This window comes from Leptonotus elevatus, chromosome 21 (genome assembly GCF_054856555.1).
Source record: "Leptonotus elevatus isolate MCC_2025b chromosome 21, RoL_Lele_1.0, whole genome shotgun sequence".
Classification (NCBI taxonomy): Eukaryota; Metazoa; Chordata; class Actinopteri; order Syngnathiformes; family Syngnathidae; genus Leptonotus; species Leptonotus elevatus.
Window position 1 is genome coordinate 2,967,481 of NC_141259.1, and position 18,950 is coordinate 2,986,430.

At 38.7% G+C, this 18,950-nt stretch overlaps 1 protein-coding gene across 2 annotated transcripts in view; it reads right to left on the reverse strand.

Moving 5' to 3' along the window:
• cntnap2a (contactin associated protein 2a) overlaps window positions 1–18,950 on the reverse strand; it is a 354,486-nt gene that overhangs the window by 55,420 nt on the left and 280,116 nt on the right. For both annotated transcript variants that reach the window (XM_086065802.1, XM_086065801.1), the window contains 2 exons: window positions 11,756–11,912; window positions 7,709–7,836 (listed from right to left, as the gene is read on the reverse strand). In XM_086065802.1, coding sequence (XP_085921928.1) covers window positions 7,709–7,836; window positions 11,756–11,912 — 285 coding nt within the window. The remainder of the gene's footprint in view (window positions 1–7,708; window positions 7,837–11,755; window positions 11,913–18,950) is intronic.

Consider the following 18,950-nt stretch of genomic DNA (forward strand, 5'->3'; position numbering starts at 1 on the left):
ATTATCCGTGCAATGCATGTCAGAGCATATACGTCAAAACTTTCCCCCAAAATACATTAGTCATTCCCTTTGACAGCCATAACCTACGGCAGCTGAGCGTCATGCACAGTATAAGAAGCATCAATCTTGTACCGAGTAGCTATTTAAACGTGACATTTCTAATATATGTTTAATGGGCCAATTATAATATGCATCCCATGTTCACATTTCTTGGTCAGAAATACGGTGAACATATCTCAATGTCATCTGCATGTTAAAGTTAGTTTGTTAATTTGAAACACAGAGTGAGACAAAAATAAATATGGCCCTTGTCAAGTGAGAGCAAGGCCCGCCTTTGGTAATTGTGCCGGCCAAAGTGCCATGTACACACACACAGACAGATACACACGCACAGATGCGATGTCATAGGTCATTAAATAATGGTTTGTTTTGTATGTTGGCAGCGCCATGATGATGAGACATTAGTAAGAGCGCCGCCAGATTGTGGATGAGGGGCCCATAATGAGTATGACACCAAGCAAGGAGCCAGGCCAGGTGGTTTGTCATGTTCTGCATCTTGAACACAACCAGGCCACTTCCTGTCGGACATACTGAGAGTTTAACAGTGGGCTATTTCATCATGGAGCACCTCAGTGGTTTTTAAAGGTATCTCAGTGAGCGTTAAAATGACCATATCTACACTTGTGCCGAGCAATGAGATTGCACAGGTCCACTCCATTATTTATTTTTGTGTGAAAAATGTGCAGTCAACAAGATGATACACAAAACATTATTATCGTAATGATCAAGCTGCCTTACACCAAAGATTAAATCCATGTTTGCTTTTCTTACACTCAGGTTATTACTTTCCAGAACACCCGTGGTGCTTTGTTACGTCAAACCCCAGTTGCAAATATAACCCTTTATCTCTATTGTATCCCCATCCATCTATTTCAAAATCCCAATTTATATTAAATATAGGGGAAAATACTAAAAGATTATATGAATAAACATAAATAAAATAACATACTGACAGTTTAAAGAACTCCTTCAGTTTCATGTTTTTAACTCATTCACTCCCAGCCACTTTCACTGAAGCAACCACCTTTGCTCCCCACTGTTTTACTGGATTTTGACTGATGTTGCAAGGCCCACAGAATATTGTGTTCTATTGCTATAAAAACATGGAATCTACCAAAAGAAAGATTAGAGTCTCCTTTTTCATCAGGAAAAAAAGTATATTTCTAACCGTTTCCGTTTTGCAGGAATTAGCATTAGAATATAGCTAAGTTTTATCATTATTCACAAATCTGTTTAGAACTGGGGGGGGGGAAGGAAAAAACGAGAGAAAAAAAGAGGTAAAGTACTTATACACATGACGAAATTAAGCATAAATAGGGTGCCGTGCGAGTGCTATTTTTAGACCACAAGGCCGCGTGTCCTCTGCAGTCTGAACTGGAAGGGGGTCAACATAGAAGCGCGCACTCAGATGACCCATGCTAGTACTGCTTAGTTTTGTTCTCGTTTATCTCAGAAAAAAAAACATGCAGAGTAAACACTGCTGTTATGGAACTTGCAGAAACGACTCCAGACACCACGACCGTTCACATATGAAGGATGTTTTTATTTATTTTTGTTTCCCTAAGCCAAAAACTCATGAGGGATAAATGTGAACAGGTGTCAACTTGTGCGGACATCCAAAAGACCAGTTTAACGCCAGCGAGGTGAGCCTTTCACCTTCATATGTAGTAAACATTTTGTTGGGGGTCATGCTCCTACAGATGACAATCCTGATACCTCGCCAGCCACCGTTGTCCCGAAGAGGTAAGTGATTTTCTTCTTTTGTTTTGTTTGCCGTTTGGCCCTACCCCGACTGCTGGATGACAATAATGAATGATGAGGAAAAATGCTAAAATGGCTTTGCTACTGTTTTTTAGACCTTGGAAACAGCCTTTGTAAGCGGGAAGGATAAAATAATTGAAAGAACTGTTAATATAGCGAGGGTTGTTGATTGTGCCCAAGCAGAATTTCCGATCGCTACACAGTACACGCAGACAAAAATCAATAAAAATTTACCCCCAACAACTGTCAAAGACGTAAGACAACCAAATATGACAGACAGGGCATGTGGTGGTAAAGGAAGGATAGCTTGTTGAAACTGGAGAATGTCATTGTCAGTTGCGTCGGACGACGTTTTGAGGGAAGAAAAAAAACTAGAACTTTACCTCTGGATCAGGTCGGCTCTTTTTCCTGTCTTCAATTGAACATTAGTATGTTCTTCTATAGTGAATTTGGCACCAGGGCCATCAATCTTGGACAGAATTAGTAGGTTAAGCTCAGTAGACATCTCACTCGTAGACTGACCAGCCGAGTTTGACCCCCTAGCGTCAGTCGCTAGCATCATTAATATTAATTAAGTGTGGTGACGTGTATCGTGCGGCACACCGTTGTACCGCACTAGTTATTTAGCATACAGGTACTTTAATGTCTAAATGCTAATATGCTTGTGAGCATTAGCATCAACATGGTATGCTAATCAATAAATAACTAGTTTTTGTTTCTGTAGCTGGACGGCATTGAGGGGGCTTAACTGTTATGAATCATTTGAATCATTAAACCAACTCATTGGGTGTCTACTTTGACTAATCTACAATTTTATTGTTTTATTTACAACTGACAATAGCTAACATTTTCCCCTGATTTTAACAGTGAATCAAAATTGTATTCCTTTTTCAACCCTTACTTACGTACATATGATTTTAAATGCAGTCGTCTGATATTAAACGAGAATGGCCACACTCACGTTAACACACAAAAGGAATATAAAAGACAATGCACATGGCTGTGACCAAATGAGGACAAGCGGTATAGAAAATGGATGGATGTACTATATGTATTTATATTTTACATTAGGTAGGTAGTACATTGACATGAACATGTGTTTTAGAACTTCATCCCTTGTGCGAGAGCTTCCTTTCTATGATCGACTGTGAAAAGATGGTCAAGCATGACTGATGTGATTGGTGACTCTTGCAATTAATCAGCGGCCCGGGGGTCGTCCTTTGGCGCTGCCGCGGCCTGGGGGGCCCTGAGGTGTTGCGCTTGCTCTGTTCCGGCGGGGGTCGACGGCTCCCCTCTTTGGTGGAGATTTTCATGCATGCCAGATCCACCACACCAGCATCTACCGAAACTCAGACACAATCTGTTTCCTCCTCAGGTTATTGAATCGGTGGAGGCTGGTGTCTGCGGATCTCACGCGGCTTCGTCTGTCCTTCCTTCCTTTTCTCGGTCTCTCCTTTGGTCTCTTGAGGCCTCCCTGATTTTATGTTTTTTGGATTTGTTGGGGTCTGGATGTTTCTTGGGCTGGGGAGGAGTTCTGGTGGGGGGTGTCTGGTCGGTGCTGGATTTCACCTTCCTTGGTTTTCTTCGGTCCCCTCGGGTCTCCTGGTGTTCGGTTTAGGTGAACGGTATGAGATTTTTTTCTAATAGGTTTTCTGGTGAGCTAACAAATACACACACGCACGCACATACACATACTCACCCACACACACAAAAAAAATAATAATAATATATATATGTGTGTATATATATATATATATATATATATATATATATATATATATATGTGTGTATGTATATATATATATATATATATATATTAAAAAAAAAGAAAAAAAAAGAGCAATGCTGATGACATTTCCGAATGAACAATACTGAGCTCTTAAAAGAAAAAAAAAATAAAAGAAAAAAAAATAAAAATGAATCATTTGAATCATTAAACCAACTCATTGGGTGTCTACTTTGACTAATCTACAATTTTATTGTTTTATTTACAACTGACAATAGCTAACATTTTCCCCTGATTTTAACAGTGAATCAAAATTGTATTCCTTTTTCAACCCTTACTTACGTACATATGATTTTAAATGCAGTCGTCTGACATTAAACGAGAATGGCCACACTCACGTTAACACACAAAAGGAATATAAAAGACAATGCACATGGCTGTGACCAAATGAGGACAAGCGGTATAGAAAATGGATGGATGTACTATATGTATTTATATTTTACATTAGGTAGGTAGTACATTGACATGAACATGTGTTTTAGAACTTCATCCCTTGTGCGAGAGCTTCCTTTCTATGATCGACTGTGAAAAGATGGTCAAGCATGACTGATGTGATTGGTGACTCTTGCAATTAATCAGCAGGACTGCCACGCCGCAGGTAGGAACACAAGACAGCGCAGGAGAACTGAGGGCACAAATGGTCAATGGGGCAAGAGCTGCAAAATCAGTCGGTGTCTTCCACTTGACTAAAAGCTATACAGACTGCATTGATTAGATGGACCCAGGGAGGGAAACTACAGGGGTGTGGGTGTGACAGAAAAAAAGATCTTAAACTACATGAAAGTTCATAAAGGAAGTGCAAGTATGAGCACCATGCTACTTGCACACTCAATGCTGTATTATAATTGGCCGAAATGCTATGCATGATCAGCTTTCACTTGTTCCCTCTCCTGGTATTTTTTAATTAAGAGCCAGTCAAACTAGCAGCAGTAAATTCTAAAAGAGGCTTAACACTTTTCAAAGGTTTCTAACAATGCCTCCATGGACAGTACACCGCCAAGTCATTCTAATAATGTGCTATTTCTATTACCATTAGCGCAAATTGTCCTTTTCTTGAGGGTCATTACCATAATAATAGCCCAAGGACTTTTTCTATGTGCCTTTCATATTACAGCTTGATAGTCACAAGGACTATCACACAACACCGAAGCGGCAATAGGTTGTTGTTTTTTGCAGGGTGAGGATGGACAATACAATCACCAAAGTGTTATTTGCCTTTTAATGCAGTACACAAATACAAGAAGCATGTTTACAATATTAAAATCATTATTAATTAGAAACATATCTTCATATATTTATGCCAGCAACGTATTGTGATGCTTTGACAAGCAGAACAATGCTATTATATTAGTGATGTGACCTGTTGCTATTCAAAGAACAAGTGTTCAATTAAACATGTCCACATTTCACATTGTGGTGTAATCGTGTAAAAGTGTAACTGAGGTAAACTGCAACCAGACACACACACATGGCATTAGGATTTATTTTTTATGCACTGCAGACATTTGGTGTGCGTGGAGAAGGTGAGCGCGCTGCGCAACTAAGAGCAAACACTGGCCACAGCAATCAATTATTTTGGAAAATTGTATTGAATAATTGGGTATTTGGATAAAAACAAAAGATAAACGATGAATACAGAAGACGAAACAAACATTTTTCCACATAACGATGGACTAATACGATTTTTATTTTAGATAATCAACATTTAATTCAAATGTAAACAGTGCTTAGGAGCACATTATTTTCCTCTCAAGAAACATTAGTGAGATTTTAGACAAATCTTTCCTCATAGATTTTGGACTGTGAGACAAAGTGACGCCAGAGCCACAGTTGTGATTTTGCCACCTGAAACATCACATTTGAGTAAGCCCTGTTTGGTAAAGTGATCAGTAGGAACGGCAACTGTGTCAGGCATCAAAGTGTGCAGAGTCATTTATGTTGAATAAACTGCCTTTACAAAAGTAGTCCAATGGCTCTCGCTGATAGCCACCCTTAAACACTGGCAATAGGCGCCGTGTAATACAATGTCAGCGTAATGGAAGAGTTTTTTGGAAGTTGTTTTGTAGCACCCTTAATTGGTGTTTGAACATGATTTCAGGACGAAGTTGTGTTGTTTACAAGTTGTTGAAAAGTTTGTAATGACAATTTGAACTGCCGAAACACATTCTCCAAGACGAGTCAAGTACGCCGTTAGGCCACGACATACACAAATAAAAGCATTTCAAGTTTAAGTTTCAAGTTCATTTAATCTCCATATAATATTTGGTATACTAAGATTTGTTTTGAAGTTGGCCTTCTCACCACGTTGGCGGTTTGTCATTGTCAAATATTCCTATGTAAACTGTAGAATCGGAAGATTAGCAGGAGAAATGACCACGCCGGAGATAGGGTTGAAATTCGGGAGTTTCCTGCATGAATCGGGAAAAGTTGGCAAATATAGTTTTATGTGTTGTATTTTTTTTCTTTTTATCACTTCCTAACTTTTTTTATTATCTTCTATATATTTTTGTTTATATCTTTCTTGTCTTATATGGTTTAAATATATCTGAATGCAATTGTTAATTTTGTTAGCACACATGTAAACATATTTCCCACTTTGAAATTTAGAATTACTCTTTGAATAAATTATTTGATGATTTTTGCAGCTGTTAACACATCCAAGGGGCTGATGACTTTTTATTGTGAAAACGCTATGGTATGTGGTTTTCTTCCTTTTCTGGTGTGTTTCTCAAATGATAAGCTTTCCAGCACAAGCGTTGGCCAGTTGACTATTTTGTTTTTTTGGTGCTATATTTCTTTGATTTCAAATTAAACAAAGTGTTATGAAATGTAAATTTTGGGGTCGTGGGCGTGGATTTAAAGAATATCAGGAAGTTATGAGATGGGTTCAGTTGTTCTACAAGTAAGCAGGCATTGTTTTACACTTTAGTATGTATATGAACTATAAACTCTATTCAACATAATCTTCTAATACAACAAAACTTTGTTTTGCACCGCCAGTGATTAGAAGCCGCATGATTCAAGGCATGTTCTCTATTAAATATGCGTTATTCAGCATTGAAGCAGGCGTCCATTTTGTTGTTTGCTGCTCTTTCAAAACAAATTTCAATTTTTAATATCAGTGTGTAGTTTGCCACTCTCCTCAAACAACTTATTTAACCGCAATCCAGCTTGCTCACTATTTGGTGTAAGATTTCTCTTCCAAATAGTTAGGAAAATAATCCACATGGCGTAGTCATCCTAAAAAGCATTCATTTAAAGACCATGACCATTTAACATTCGCCTTGTCTGGGAAAAGTCTCCAACTTGACACCAAAAACAAAGCTGCCATTTGCTAGCCAAGGCTTTGTGCACTGTCAACAGGAGCATTTTTAATAAGCGCGGTAACAAGACTGGAGGTGTTCTTTTGATCCAACCTTTGCCGAACCCTTCACAAAAAGGTTACACAGCCATGCCTCTGCAACCAGCCGAGAATTTCGGAAATGATAGTCTTCACAGCAGCTTCGGTCATTAATACACATATTTCCTCTTAATTAGGTCATTGCTACTGCACTGATTCAGCCTTATGCTCTAAGATGTCTTTTATACCTGCAGCTAAACCACTACGTGCTCTCTGTATTTCGTCTTCCTGAACAGGCCACCTGTAAAGATTGAAGTTTCTTTTCAGATCTGCTGATCATTATAAAGCAGTGTGCTCAGGATTTGAGCCAGAGTAGTGACCTTTTAACTTGCCTTGAAAGAACCTCCTCAGCGCTCACCATGCAGCTGGCTTCTTTTTCTTGTAACTTCCTTTTTTTTCACTCGACACTTTATTTTGATTTCAGAGAAGGCTTTCGTTTAGATTGCCTGCAATAACCTTCAGCAAGTGCAGACATAAGGTTATGTTTTGATTGTCACTTGATGTTAATTAATTTGGTATGCTCGCAGGGTTATACAAAAACTGAACTGTAATTCTAGTTTCAATCCAATTTCAAGGATGGAACAGAAAGCCACCAGATCCAACCAGTGGAGTTGTGGTGCCAAAAGTTTGGTGTCTGTGGCGATTGTCTTTTATTGCACATTATTATCACCTACGGTGCTCCTATCAAAGGCAACACTCACCATCTCCCTGGCAGCGCAATGGTCCAACAGTCAGCTTGGCCTCGGAGCCAGCTCGGTTGGTGTCACCCACCGCAAGCTGGCTGACTGGCAGGTGTTCCTTATATGTCAAAAGACCAGAATCTTCTCTCCTGGAGGACAAAGTTAAATAAGAATACACTGATGAAATGTGGTTCAAAAGGTGAAATTAACAAAAATTAATGAATGTTAATAAGAGAATCAATTATATTGAGCAGATGAATACCTTCATTACCTCCCTTATTATATATTAAACTACCTTTTCAACTGACATTATAAAAAAAATCAAATACATAATTTAGGTTGAACTGGAATGAGCTGAAGGAAAAGAATAATAGCCCAAATATGGGTACAAACTGAAAATAGAATTGCTGGAAATATTTTTAAAAGCGAACGAGAAAAACATTATCAATAAGACTAATTTGTAGTCCTGTCAGTTTTGAAGATGAAGAGATTGACATAAAAGCAAAATTAAATCACTCATCCTCACAAACATGCACAGCAATTAGTAAAAAAGCAACATGCTCAGCCGTAGCCAATTGAGTGAGCTTATGAGCAATATCCATCAGATAACTAAAAATCGGGGATTTACAATACCACTTTTTTTCAGACAGATAATAGTGCAAGTACTCAAAGCATGAATAGTCACCAATACCGATGCCACTATTACGCATATGCTATAGGATTGTCATTTTTCCTTAAAATGGCAATTTTCTATTCATTTAATTTGTAGTTTCTGATCATAAAACAGCCACAAGAGGGTGGCCATTACACGAGTCAAATGTTGTGTGCTTGGAATTAAATACATTATGGGTAGTGACATTCATCATTCTGTCAATATTGTTTTGGAATTTAGACTGCTCACCACAATAGACAATAGATGAGCAAAATATTAGCATTATAAGACTCTGCAGATGAGATTCACACATTCAGTAAGCCACTTGAAATACTCCGTAATGGAGGGTGTGACCATGAAACAAAATGTGCGCTTAATAGTGCCCTTGACCTTCACTATCTGAGTTTCAGAATAAATGAGCTGTTTCAAAACTTCTGAGGGAGAAAAAAAAGTTTTGTTCAAGATTTCTGTAGGTGACCTTTGAATTAACTCAAAGGGTGAAACAATTTAGAAGTTCCTGATCATAATCAGGTTTGTTGATTTGTAATTTAGGAATGTTGTTAGCAAGGGCTTCTCTACAAATCTTGTTTCTAAGATTTCCAAGTAATTCCTCAACTGCTGGGGCTGAGGTGTAGGATGGGTCGTCTCCAGAACTTTGATCCCCGCCGTCAAAGTGTTCTTGAGCGAGACAACCTGACAACTGTGCTACTCCCTTTGGAAAGGCCGGTGCCATTAAATGTGAATGGTAATAGTAACTTTGCAAAGGACACTGGGCATTGCAGGCACACAATTTAGCAAAGTGTTACATGTGGTCTGATTAATCTACATTTCCCGCCACAAAGTCTGTTTGACATGAAGAAGAAAAATAAGCACTAAATGTAAATAAAAAGAAATGTGGAAATCACCAGCTGACCTGGATAGAAACTGAGGGCAGGCAAAAATCACATAACTAGCCAACAATTGCAATAAGGTCAAGATACAAGTACACAGACGCATCTCAAGACAGTGGAACCACAATTTATTATAAACAGAACCAACGTAATATCCCTGATTCAAAGGACAGAAAATAGTGACCAGTCACTTCAAATTTGTCTGTTAGCTCCAAAATTGGCTGCAATTTCGACACAGTGCCTGTAAACAAGCAAAGCCTAGTCACATGCTTCCAGGTCACGCTGCTTTTGTCATATATAAACAGACTTAGAGTAGACGAGAGCAGACCAAAACAATGTCTGGCGATATCCCAATCAAAGTCATTGGAAAGCATGGACATTATCTTAACTCGTAGCTCAAAGGAGCGTGTCGTATCGACCTGTTCATATCTAATGCTGTTTTTTACATTAGCTACAGTCCTGCTCACTGTTATTGGCACACCTTCATTTTTTGCATGATGTCTACAATATCTTTGGAAATAAATGCAACTGTACCAAATTTATATCATGAGAACCTTTTAATTGGATGTCCAACGCAATTCCACAAAATAAATAGTTATTCAACTTGCATAGTGTAATTTCCACAGAAGAAATAGAAAATACAGCAATTGCAGCAATAATGGCACCCCTTTTTGATATTTGGTTACACACCCTTTGGCAGCGATTACAGCTTCCAAATGCTTCTTGTAGCATTCTCCAAGCTTCTTGCACTTCTCCGCTGGTATTTTCCCCCACTCTTCTTTTGCAAATTGTTCAAGCTCTTAAATGTTTGCAGGTTTGTTTTCCCAATGGCACATTTCAGCTCCTATCAAAGATTTTCAATCGGATTGAGATCAGGTGTCATTGCTGGACATTTTAAAACCGTATTTTTTCCCCTTTTTTTATCCATTACTATGTACTTTAAGATGTGTGCTTTGGGTCTTTGTCCTGCTGGAGGACCCATGACCTTCGACTCCTACCAAGTTGTCTAACACTTGGTAGGACATGTCTCCCTAGATTGTCTTGATAATTCTCTGATTTCATGATTACTGTGATATGATCAAGGCCTCCAGTACCAGATGCAGCAAAGCAGACCCCCAGAATGATGGATCCTCCACCATGCTTAACTGTAAGGAGGGTGTTCTTTTCCTCAGAAGCTTCATTGTGCTGTTTGTAAACAAACTGTTGGTGTCCATTGCCGAAAAGCTCTATTTTTGTTTCATCCGTCCACAGAACATTTTCCCAAAAGAATTGTGGTTTGTCCAGGTACTCCTTAGCAAAGGTTAGCCATTTTTTTAAATGTCTGTCTCAGGAATGGTCTTCGCCCGTGAAGCCCTATTTTTGGTTCAGTGTGTGGCGTATGGTGCTTCTTGAAACCATGATCCCAAACTGTTCCAGGTTGGCTTTCAGGTCTTTGGATGTTTAACACAGTTTTTTTTCCACCATTTGCACCAACCGTTGAAGACTTCTGTCATCAATTTATCTCTTCCCCCCACGTCCATGGAGGTTCTTGACAGTTCCATGCTCGAAAAACTTCTTAAAAACTGAAACAGGGCTACAAAAGTCTTTGGAGATGGCTCTATACCCTTTGGAGGTCTTGTGTTTGTGAATAATTGCACTTCTGATATCCTCAGAGAGCTCCTTTGTTTTCACGATTTTGACAAAAGAAAAGGGGATAACAAGTGGCTTTTTAAAACACCAAAGTCATCATTCATTGGTTAATTCATGTCAATTGGGCGCAGACCATTTAGAACAGGGAATTCTCATTTGTAATTTACCAAAGATGAGTCACAATAGTGTTTCCATACTGATTTACAGGAAAAGGTGCCAATACCAATGACAAAGCACATTTTAAGTTTTCTATTATTTCCGCCCATTGTTTATTGTTTTAAATATTTTTTTTAATCATTTTGTCTTTCAAATCAAACACAAGTTCTTTATAAAAAATTAAATGTTTTAGTTGTTTTTTCAGAAGATATTCCACATTATGTACTTTACCTTGATGGGTGCCAATAATGGTGAGCAGGACTGTATGCACCCGGTTTTGAACATGTCATTTTTGGGAGGCGAAAAAGGAAGTACTAACAAGGTAAGTTTGGAACTTTAAAACTTTTATTATTATTATTATTATTTTATATTTAATTTACAATATTTTTGTACTGTACAGGCATTTGTAGGCTTAAAAAAAGTCCAAAACAATTTTCTATTTATTGGGTGTTTTTAGGCCATGAAAAATTAGATGTGAAAAATTGGCTTGGATGTGGACAATATCTTCTCCCAATTAATCTGTAAAATCGAGGTTACCGCCAGCTCGCGATAGCAGGTGTTTTTTCACTGCTTGTTCACGTCTTAATGCCAAAACACAGTATTGGAGATTAGTCTACTGAAGCACTACACTACCAGTCTTTGCAAAGTAGTAAAGTTGATGTCTTGGGTGAACCAGTAATGTGTTGTGTTTCTGAATTAACGACAAAGTCGTATTTGACGCGATTGTACACTCCAACTTACCATTGTGAGTGGTCGGCATCACAGTTGCAGTCGTACTTGGGGTCAGTGCAGTTCCTGTCAATGCCGCAGGCACATTTCTGGATGCCAGGACCCGAGCCCCCCCAGTAGAAGTGCTTCTCACTGCCCCGGCCCACCCACCATGTGTAAGGAGTCCCGTCTGGGGAAGAAAAAAAACACACACACACACACACACACAAAGATGGTGAATTGTAGCCACTGAATCCTACAATCAGAGAAAAATCCAACACACAGAATCACAAACTAACAAGAGCTTAGTTGCTAAACTGCTGAAATTCACTCTTATTACCAACTGATTAATGGATAAATCATTAAATCTTTGAGGTATTAATTGTGGAATCATTCAATCGTTGAAGTACTTGCGTTCATACGATTCCTATTGAGAATAGCCACAGCATGGTGACTGTAATGTATGAGTTTAATATATTTTACACAGCTGGATGGCTCACTGAGTCATAGATCATGTTTGTAATTGTACTTTTCTTTTAAAATACTGAGATTTGGCCTTTAAAACTTAAAACAGTTGTGTGAAAAAGCTGGTGAGAAAATTTCACTCTGAGTAATGATGGCTGCAACGGCAAACCTTATAAATAACTAATGAACATGATCAATGAAAACATAGCTAGAAAAGGCTGCAAACTTGAAATACATATCAACATACTTCAAATAATAAAATGAACACAGAAAACGGTAATTAGAATGATCTGCAACTGATTATGTTACAGATGTTCAATGTTGAGCATCTAATTGCTGAAATGTATTTTTGAAAAGAAATACAGTTTTTGCCACAGGAAATATAAACAACCATGTAACTAGGCAAAGGAACACGGTACTTTTCTTCCAATAAAAGAGGAAATTGAACACTATTACATTTACCTCCTGACTCCAGCAAAAGCAAACTGCCTTGTCAATACCACTTTGGTGGATTTCATTACAGACAATGACATTTTCAGTCATATTTTTAGAGCAAATTCAACAATATTTGTTGGCTGACCACCAGCTCAACTTTATTGATAAAGCAAATCATAAACAACATTCAGCACACACATTATCTTTCAGACCGGATCATTTATCAGCAATTAAGTGCTTTTTATAATGAGCTGGGATCTTGGAAATATATTTTCCTTGAAGCAGAATGCCACATATGACAGTACAGCAGCACTGCAGGTGAGGTGAGAGAAGTAACAAGTGTAGGAGTATGTGCATGGCACAAGGCGCAATGAGAGTCATGTAGCGTGCCAGTTCCGAGTCTCATGTGAGCTGGCGTTTAAGCTCTGCCAAAACAAACTGACTGAAGAGAGGAGATGGTGAGGAAGTGCGGAGGTGTGTGTGTGTGGGGGGGGGGGGGGGGGGGGGTGAGGACGACAGCATGGATGGAAAGAGACGTGCAGGAGGAGGACGGAGGTGGAATTGTACTGACAGAGGACTCAAACAGAGAGCCATGAAGAGAGGGGTCACAGCGTTACTCGACTGAGAAGCTTAGCACAGTGTGTGTGTGTGTGTGTATGTGAGCGTGTGTGTGTGAAGGAGAGAGAGTGCACATTTGGCTGTGTAAGAAACAATTCAGGTATTATAGTCTAAGTATTTAGTTCTTGTTTTCCAGTAAGTGGATTATTCAGTCCTTGCATTAACTGATAAAACAAGCATCGTTATAAGAGAAGACGGAATTACTAGGAAAGCTTTTCTCAATTGTGAAACATAATAGAAAAAGATGAGTACGTTTAAAGTGTAGCCTTAGGGTCTAGTAAATTTATTTGGGGAATAAAATGTTTTATTCATTGCGATACAGTTGTATATATAGAATAAGTTGATTTTCCCACCAGCCTCAGGTAAAGAAAATACAGAAAATTTAATCAAAAATATACTATTACCCTGGATTATGGAATGTACTCAACCGCTTCTTATTTTTAACACCAAGCAAGCAAGCACTGTAGTAGGTAGTGTACTAATTTCTGGATTATTGGATAAATGCTTTTAATCAATTATTTAGTGAATATGATATGCACTAGCGTCACTGATGGTGTAGTGCTTCACTTTGGTGCATGCAGCTCATGGATTCAGTTTCCACTCAATAACAGTTTGAATGTGAGTGTGAGGTTGCTAATTCTTAGCTTTCTGGGCTGTAGCAAAAATGGCATATTCGAGCACACATGGTCGTCTTTGTGGGCTGGACACTTCCTTCCCTTGTATAACCTACAAACATGCGAAATGTTCCCTGAGGAAATCATCTATCGCTATTGATTTGAGTTTCCTTGGGGACCCGCCTGAAAACGACCCGCCCACCCACCCAACACACGCAGGACCCCCCCCCCCCCCCACACACACACACACACACGCACCCCCCCCCCCCACACGCACACACACACCCCATACACACTATACACACTGTATTATGATGTATTTATCGATTTCTTTGCATGGCCAAGCAAAGGACACATTTAGCAACTTGTGGAAAGACAAAAGTGCTCAACCTTACGCCTCTGCCTCAGACAGTATTTCCTTTTCAGCTAACTTTAACAAACCAGCTAACTGCAGGGCATACAAAATATTCAAACCAAATGTTTGAATTGTCATTTTGTCTGCCAATTTGAATACAGCTTCCTTTGACCATGTATATGTGCTGTTTTAACCTTAACATTCACATGTAAACGTTTTAATATATCAACAACACATTTTAGTATGTCAACAAAAATCTGTCGTGTCATGGTTTGTTTGTAACGGCAAGTATATTAGCACAACTTATTCTTTGAAGGGACCTAACCATGAAAAAACACACTTCCAGACCTTTGTGTCAGCTCTAACCTCCCCCATAAGGACTCATTAAAATGGTGTCATTGAAGATTTCTTGGCAAGGTGTCAGCAGACCTACAGGGGATTTGACATGTTATGTAATTCAAAATAGATCACTGCACGAAATACATTTTCACTAATTGACGTCACATCGTGAGCCAATGTCTGGAGCATTTCTCATTAGCGATGAAGTATTAAAAAAAATTCCACACACTTGCAGCCAGTGTTGTACCTGAACTTGTTCATATTTTTGCAAACGTGAACTGAACGTAGTGCGTTTTCGCTTCTTGAACATTTCTGTGAACAATGAATGAATGGCTTTGAACGCAGTACATTTTTGTTCCAGGGTGCCAAGTTTACTCTTGTTAGACTACAAGAGAAAACCAGGGTAAAGACACCGTAAACGAGCTTTAATTAGGTGTCAAATGCAATTATTTGGCAATCCCAGCGGCGACTGTGCGACCAACAGTTGCAAGCCAGATACGTCATGAAAATGTGATGCATGCTTGCCCAATGTAACTCACATCAGCGCTGTGTTGCTTGTGTGGCAAATGCGTAGGCATAAATAAACAACAAGAAGAAATACACACATTGTATATTTAAATATCAAACTTGCTTTGTTTTGCTTCGCTAGCGCTAATGATAAAGTCAATGGAGGATCCCATTCAAACACTAACGAGAAATCAACTTCGGGAGTGGTATTAAGTCCAAGTCAAAATGGCGGTTTTATGCTGTATTCAAGGAGGATTTCAAGTCGGATTTATCCCACGAAGTCTCTCAGTTCCACCCTCAAAGCGTTTGAGGCAAATGTAAAAACTGCCTGATTTCGATACATTCTTTGTTGTTCTGGATAACGCAACCGTTACAAATCACGTTGTGCCACGTGAACATGTCTTGTATTTACATTGCCTTGAACGCTTTGCGGTCGTAACTGACACAATCCGACTTTCCAACTTTCCTCGAATACAGCAATGATCCTCGGTGAAAGGACACCACTCATTTAAAAGCATTGGACTTTGGATCGTTGCAATTTGATTTGTGAGGATTATTTTTATTTGTAAGTAAGTAAAATAAAAAAAAGGGGTTTTGGATCGATTAACTTAGTTCGGAATTTTTTTATTATAAACTATTAACTGAACTAGTTCATTTTATACAAATAATTTGTGAGCTGATCTTTAAACTAGTTTACGTAAAAAATTAACTTTCCCAACACTACGTGTAGCATACCGATTCAGGGTGTACCCCGCCTACTGCCTGAAGCCAGCTGGGATAGGCTCCACCACCAGCGCCACCCTTATGAGGAATAAGTGGTTAAGAAATTGGATGGATGGCTGGATGTCTTCTGTAAATTTGACAATTTGATGCCAAGAACACTTCATTAGCAATTAGTTGACTTCATTCAGATGATTAAAGTCAGTTTAAGTAACATCATTTGGGCATGGTTAAGTATATGTAAGTACTAGTGCCTGGATTCGGAACAAAATGAGCATTCGCATAGTAGTTTACCGTTTAAGCACTGAATCCCAAATCCATTTGAATGAGTTGCTAATTGTACTTTTGCTGAAAGAAACACATCATAATTCCAAAAATAAAAACAAAACAAAAACTATTTGATTATAATGGTAAATGGAGTGAAGTTATATAGCGCTTTATCTAAACCAAGTGTTGTCCAAAGTACCTCATATTCACTTTTTTGAAAACATATTCGAAGCGTGCCTATGGGGGCGACACACTAACACAACAATGTCAACTTACAGAAAGGTTTTCATTTTAAGTTTGAAATAACTTAATTTAACCTCCATGATCCCTCACCGTGCGCCAGCTAAATGCAGAACCCAGGGTGTACCGGTATTTTAAATTTTCGGCAATGTTTAATAAGATTTGATAATCAACATCCACAGTTGCTGTTTTGTCATTGAGAAGAGCTCTTTAGGACCACTCAAACATGCAGCAAACATGCACTTGCTCTCAATCCAAAGGGCTCTGGATAAAACGGGCAAAACATCTCCCGAGAAACACATTTTAAACATTTTCAGTCCATTGAATTGATCACAAAGTAGTGGATCAATTCATATTTGTCAAAGCATTTCTGTTCCTGCCCTTTTGTTGTCTGGTCATTTGTTTGTGTTGAGTGCTGAGCCTTGTCACTCTGCTCAGCACCAGCCGCTCTTTGTTAGCCTCATATCATCTTCATATTGTATTTGGTAGTGGGAGCTATATTAACAATGCCCTGCGATTTTACCAGAGAGTCTTAGATAATGTGCATAAGTGTGGGAGAAAATATAAAAGGAGATTTTGTTGTATGTCTTTGTCTCTGTGCTTATCTCAACAGATGTGTGTGTTTGTCAGTCCTTCCCCTGTCATGGACCACTTCACTTTGAGTCGAATGATGAATACATCATTCGACTCAAAGCACCCCTCGACCCTGATGCCATTTCCCCAATCTCGATCACTCCCACATATTTAGCCCTCTATATACTCCAAGCTTCCTACCTTTTCTTTGCTCTCTCATTTCTTTTGGTCTCGGAGGCTCTTTTTCGCCTTTATCCGTTTCCCCATTATCTTGCCACTTGCTCTTAGGTGTGCATTTGCTCTACCTTCATCTCATATCTGCCTCCTCACTTTCTCCTTTGGTCAAGCTCTGTACAGTGTCTGCCTTACCATGCCACGTCTCTGTGACTTTTGCCTGGCATCTAATCTCTTAGTGTTCTGATTAGTTCTGATTTAATATGCTCTTTAATCCAATTTGGCAAACTCTCCCTGCTCTGATCGAGATCTAAGGCTGCATTTGAAATACAGGCTGCCCTCCCCTGTCGATCCCATATGGTTTGATCTGCAAAGGGCTACCGTGCATTGGAAATTACTGGAGAGTAGACTGTGGATGCAGTTGACCAATCACATTGAAATAGTGCCACATTTGTTTAGATTTTACTGTAAAGAGTCTTACAGATTGTTGCACACAATTACACTAATTGGCAATTGATGGTGAGGATGGGTCACAAAGCAAAGAAAATGAGCCAACAAACTTAAGGAAGCTTACTAAAACACAAACATCCAACATGCTTTTAAACACATAGTTGTTCACAATATTAACCAGTTAGTACACTACATTAACTCATTTGCCCACAAAAGCACATAAATACATTCTATTTTAAATATCATCATTCTCCCAAAGACGAATTTATGCGTTTTTTATGCTGTTTTTTTTTTTAACGCTAAATGCACATGTGTCAGGATCCTGTACTCGAGGGCCTGAGTCTTGCATGTTTTCGAGGTTTCTCTACTACAACGCACCTGATTCAATGATCAGGATAATTATCAGGCTCTTGCAGAGTTTGCTGATCAGCTTAAATATGAATCAGCTGTGTTGAACTTGGGAAACCTCTAAAACATGCAGGTCCCTGGCCATCGAGGACTGGACTTTGATAACACTGTGCTAGAGCATACAGAAGGCTTTGATGCCGCCTCAAAACTGAAGAGAGCGCTTGAAGCAATGGTAGTTATTACAAAAACGGCCAGCAGGTGGCAGCAGAGTATGAGCGATCAACCAGGGCCATGTTGCAAAGCGCTATTTTCCCCACTGTTTTAAACAGATTTGTGAATAATGAAGAATCTTATAGCTATATTCTAATTCTAATATATTAACTGCCAAGCTACAGAAGCAGGAAAACCTTTTATTTTGTATAGACCAGTATAAACACCATTGTACTGTGCGCCTATCAGCTTGGTCATAAAAAAAAAAAAAGACTAGCTTGGTCATAAAAAAAAAAGACTAGCTAACTTGGACTAAGACAAATATTTTTTTACTACTAGACGTTTTGGAGAGTGTTCAAAGTAAAATGAAGACATCCTGGGAGAAAACAGTTGAAATGGCAAACAATATTAAATTATGATTTGTTCTCATCAATTATAGTAAAAGCGCTTAGATGATTCGCTTGTTAGATGATAATCGTCAAGAAGGATTTTTATGACGTTATCTAGCTCAGGAAATATGATAATTTTCTAAATTAACACTTTTTAGTAGATGAGCAGCGCATTAAAATATTTGTAATTTATATAATTATATAATAATAATAATAATAAATATATATATAAGAATAATACATGTACCGCCGTTACGCAATCAGATTACAAAAAAAAAGTAACTTTATTCCGTTACAGTACAGGAGAGAGAGAGAGAGAGAGAGAGCAAGAGAGAGAGACTTGTTGATGTCGTGTCGGGCACGTGGCCTGTTTAAAAGGGTTCACAGACGAAAGGAGGGAGGAAGTAGGTGGCGACCGGTATTCACGGTTTGGAACATACTTGGCTTGCTGAAGAAAAAGTTTCAGCTGAGAGTCGATCCTGCGACATGCTACGCTGAGCTTCTTGCTAGCTGCCGCTACACCA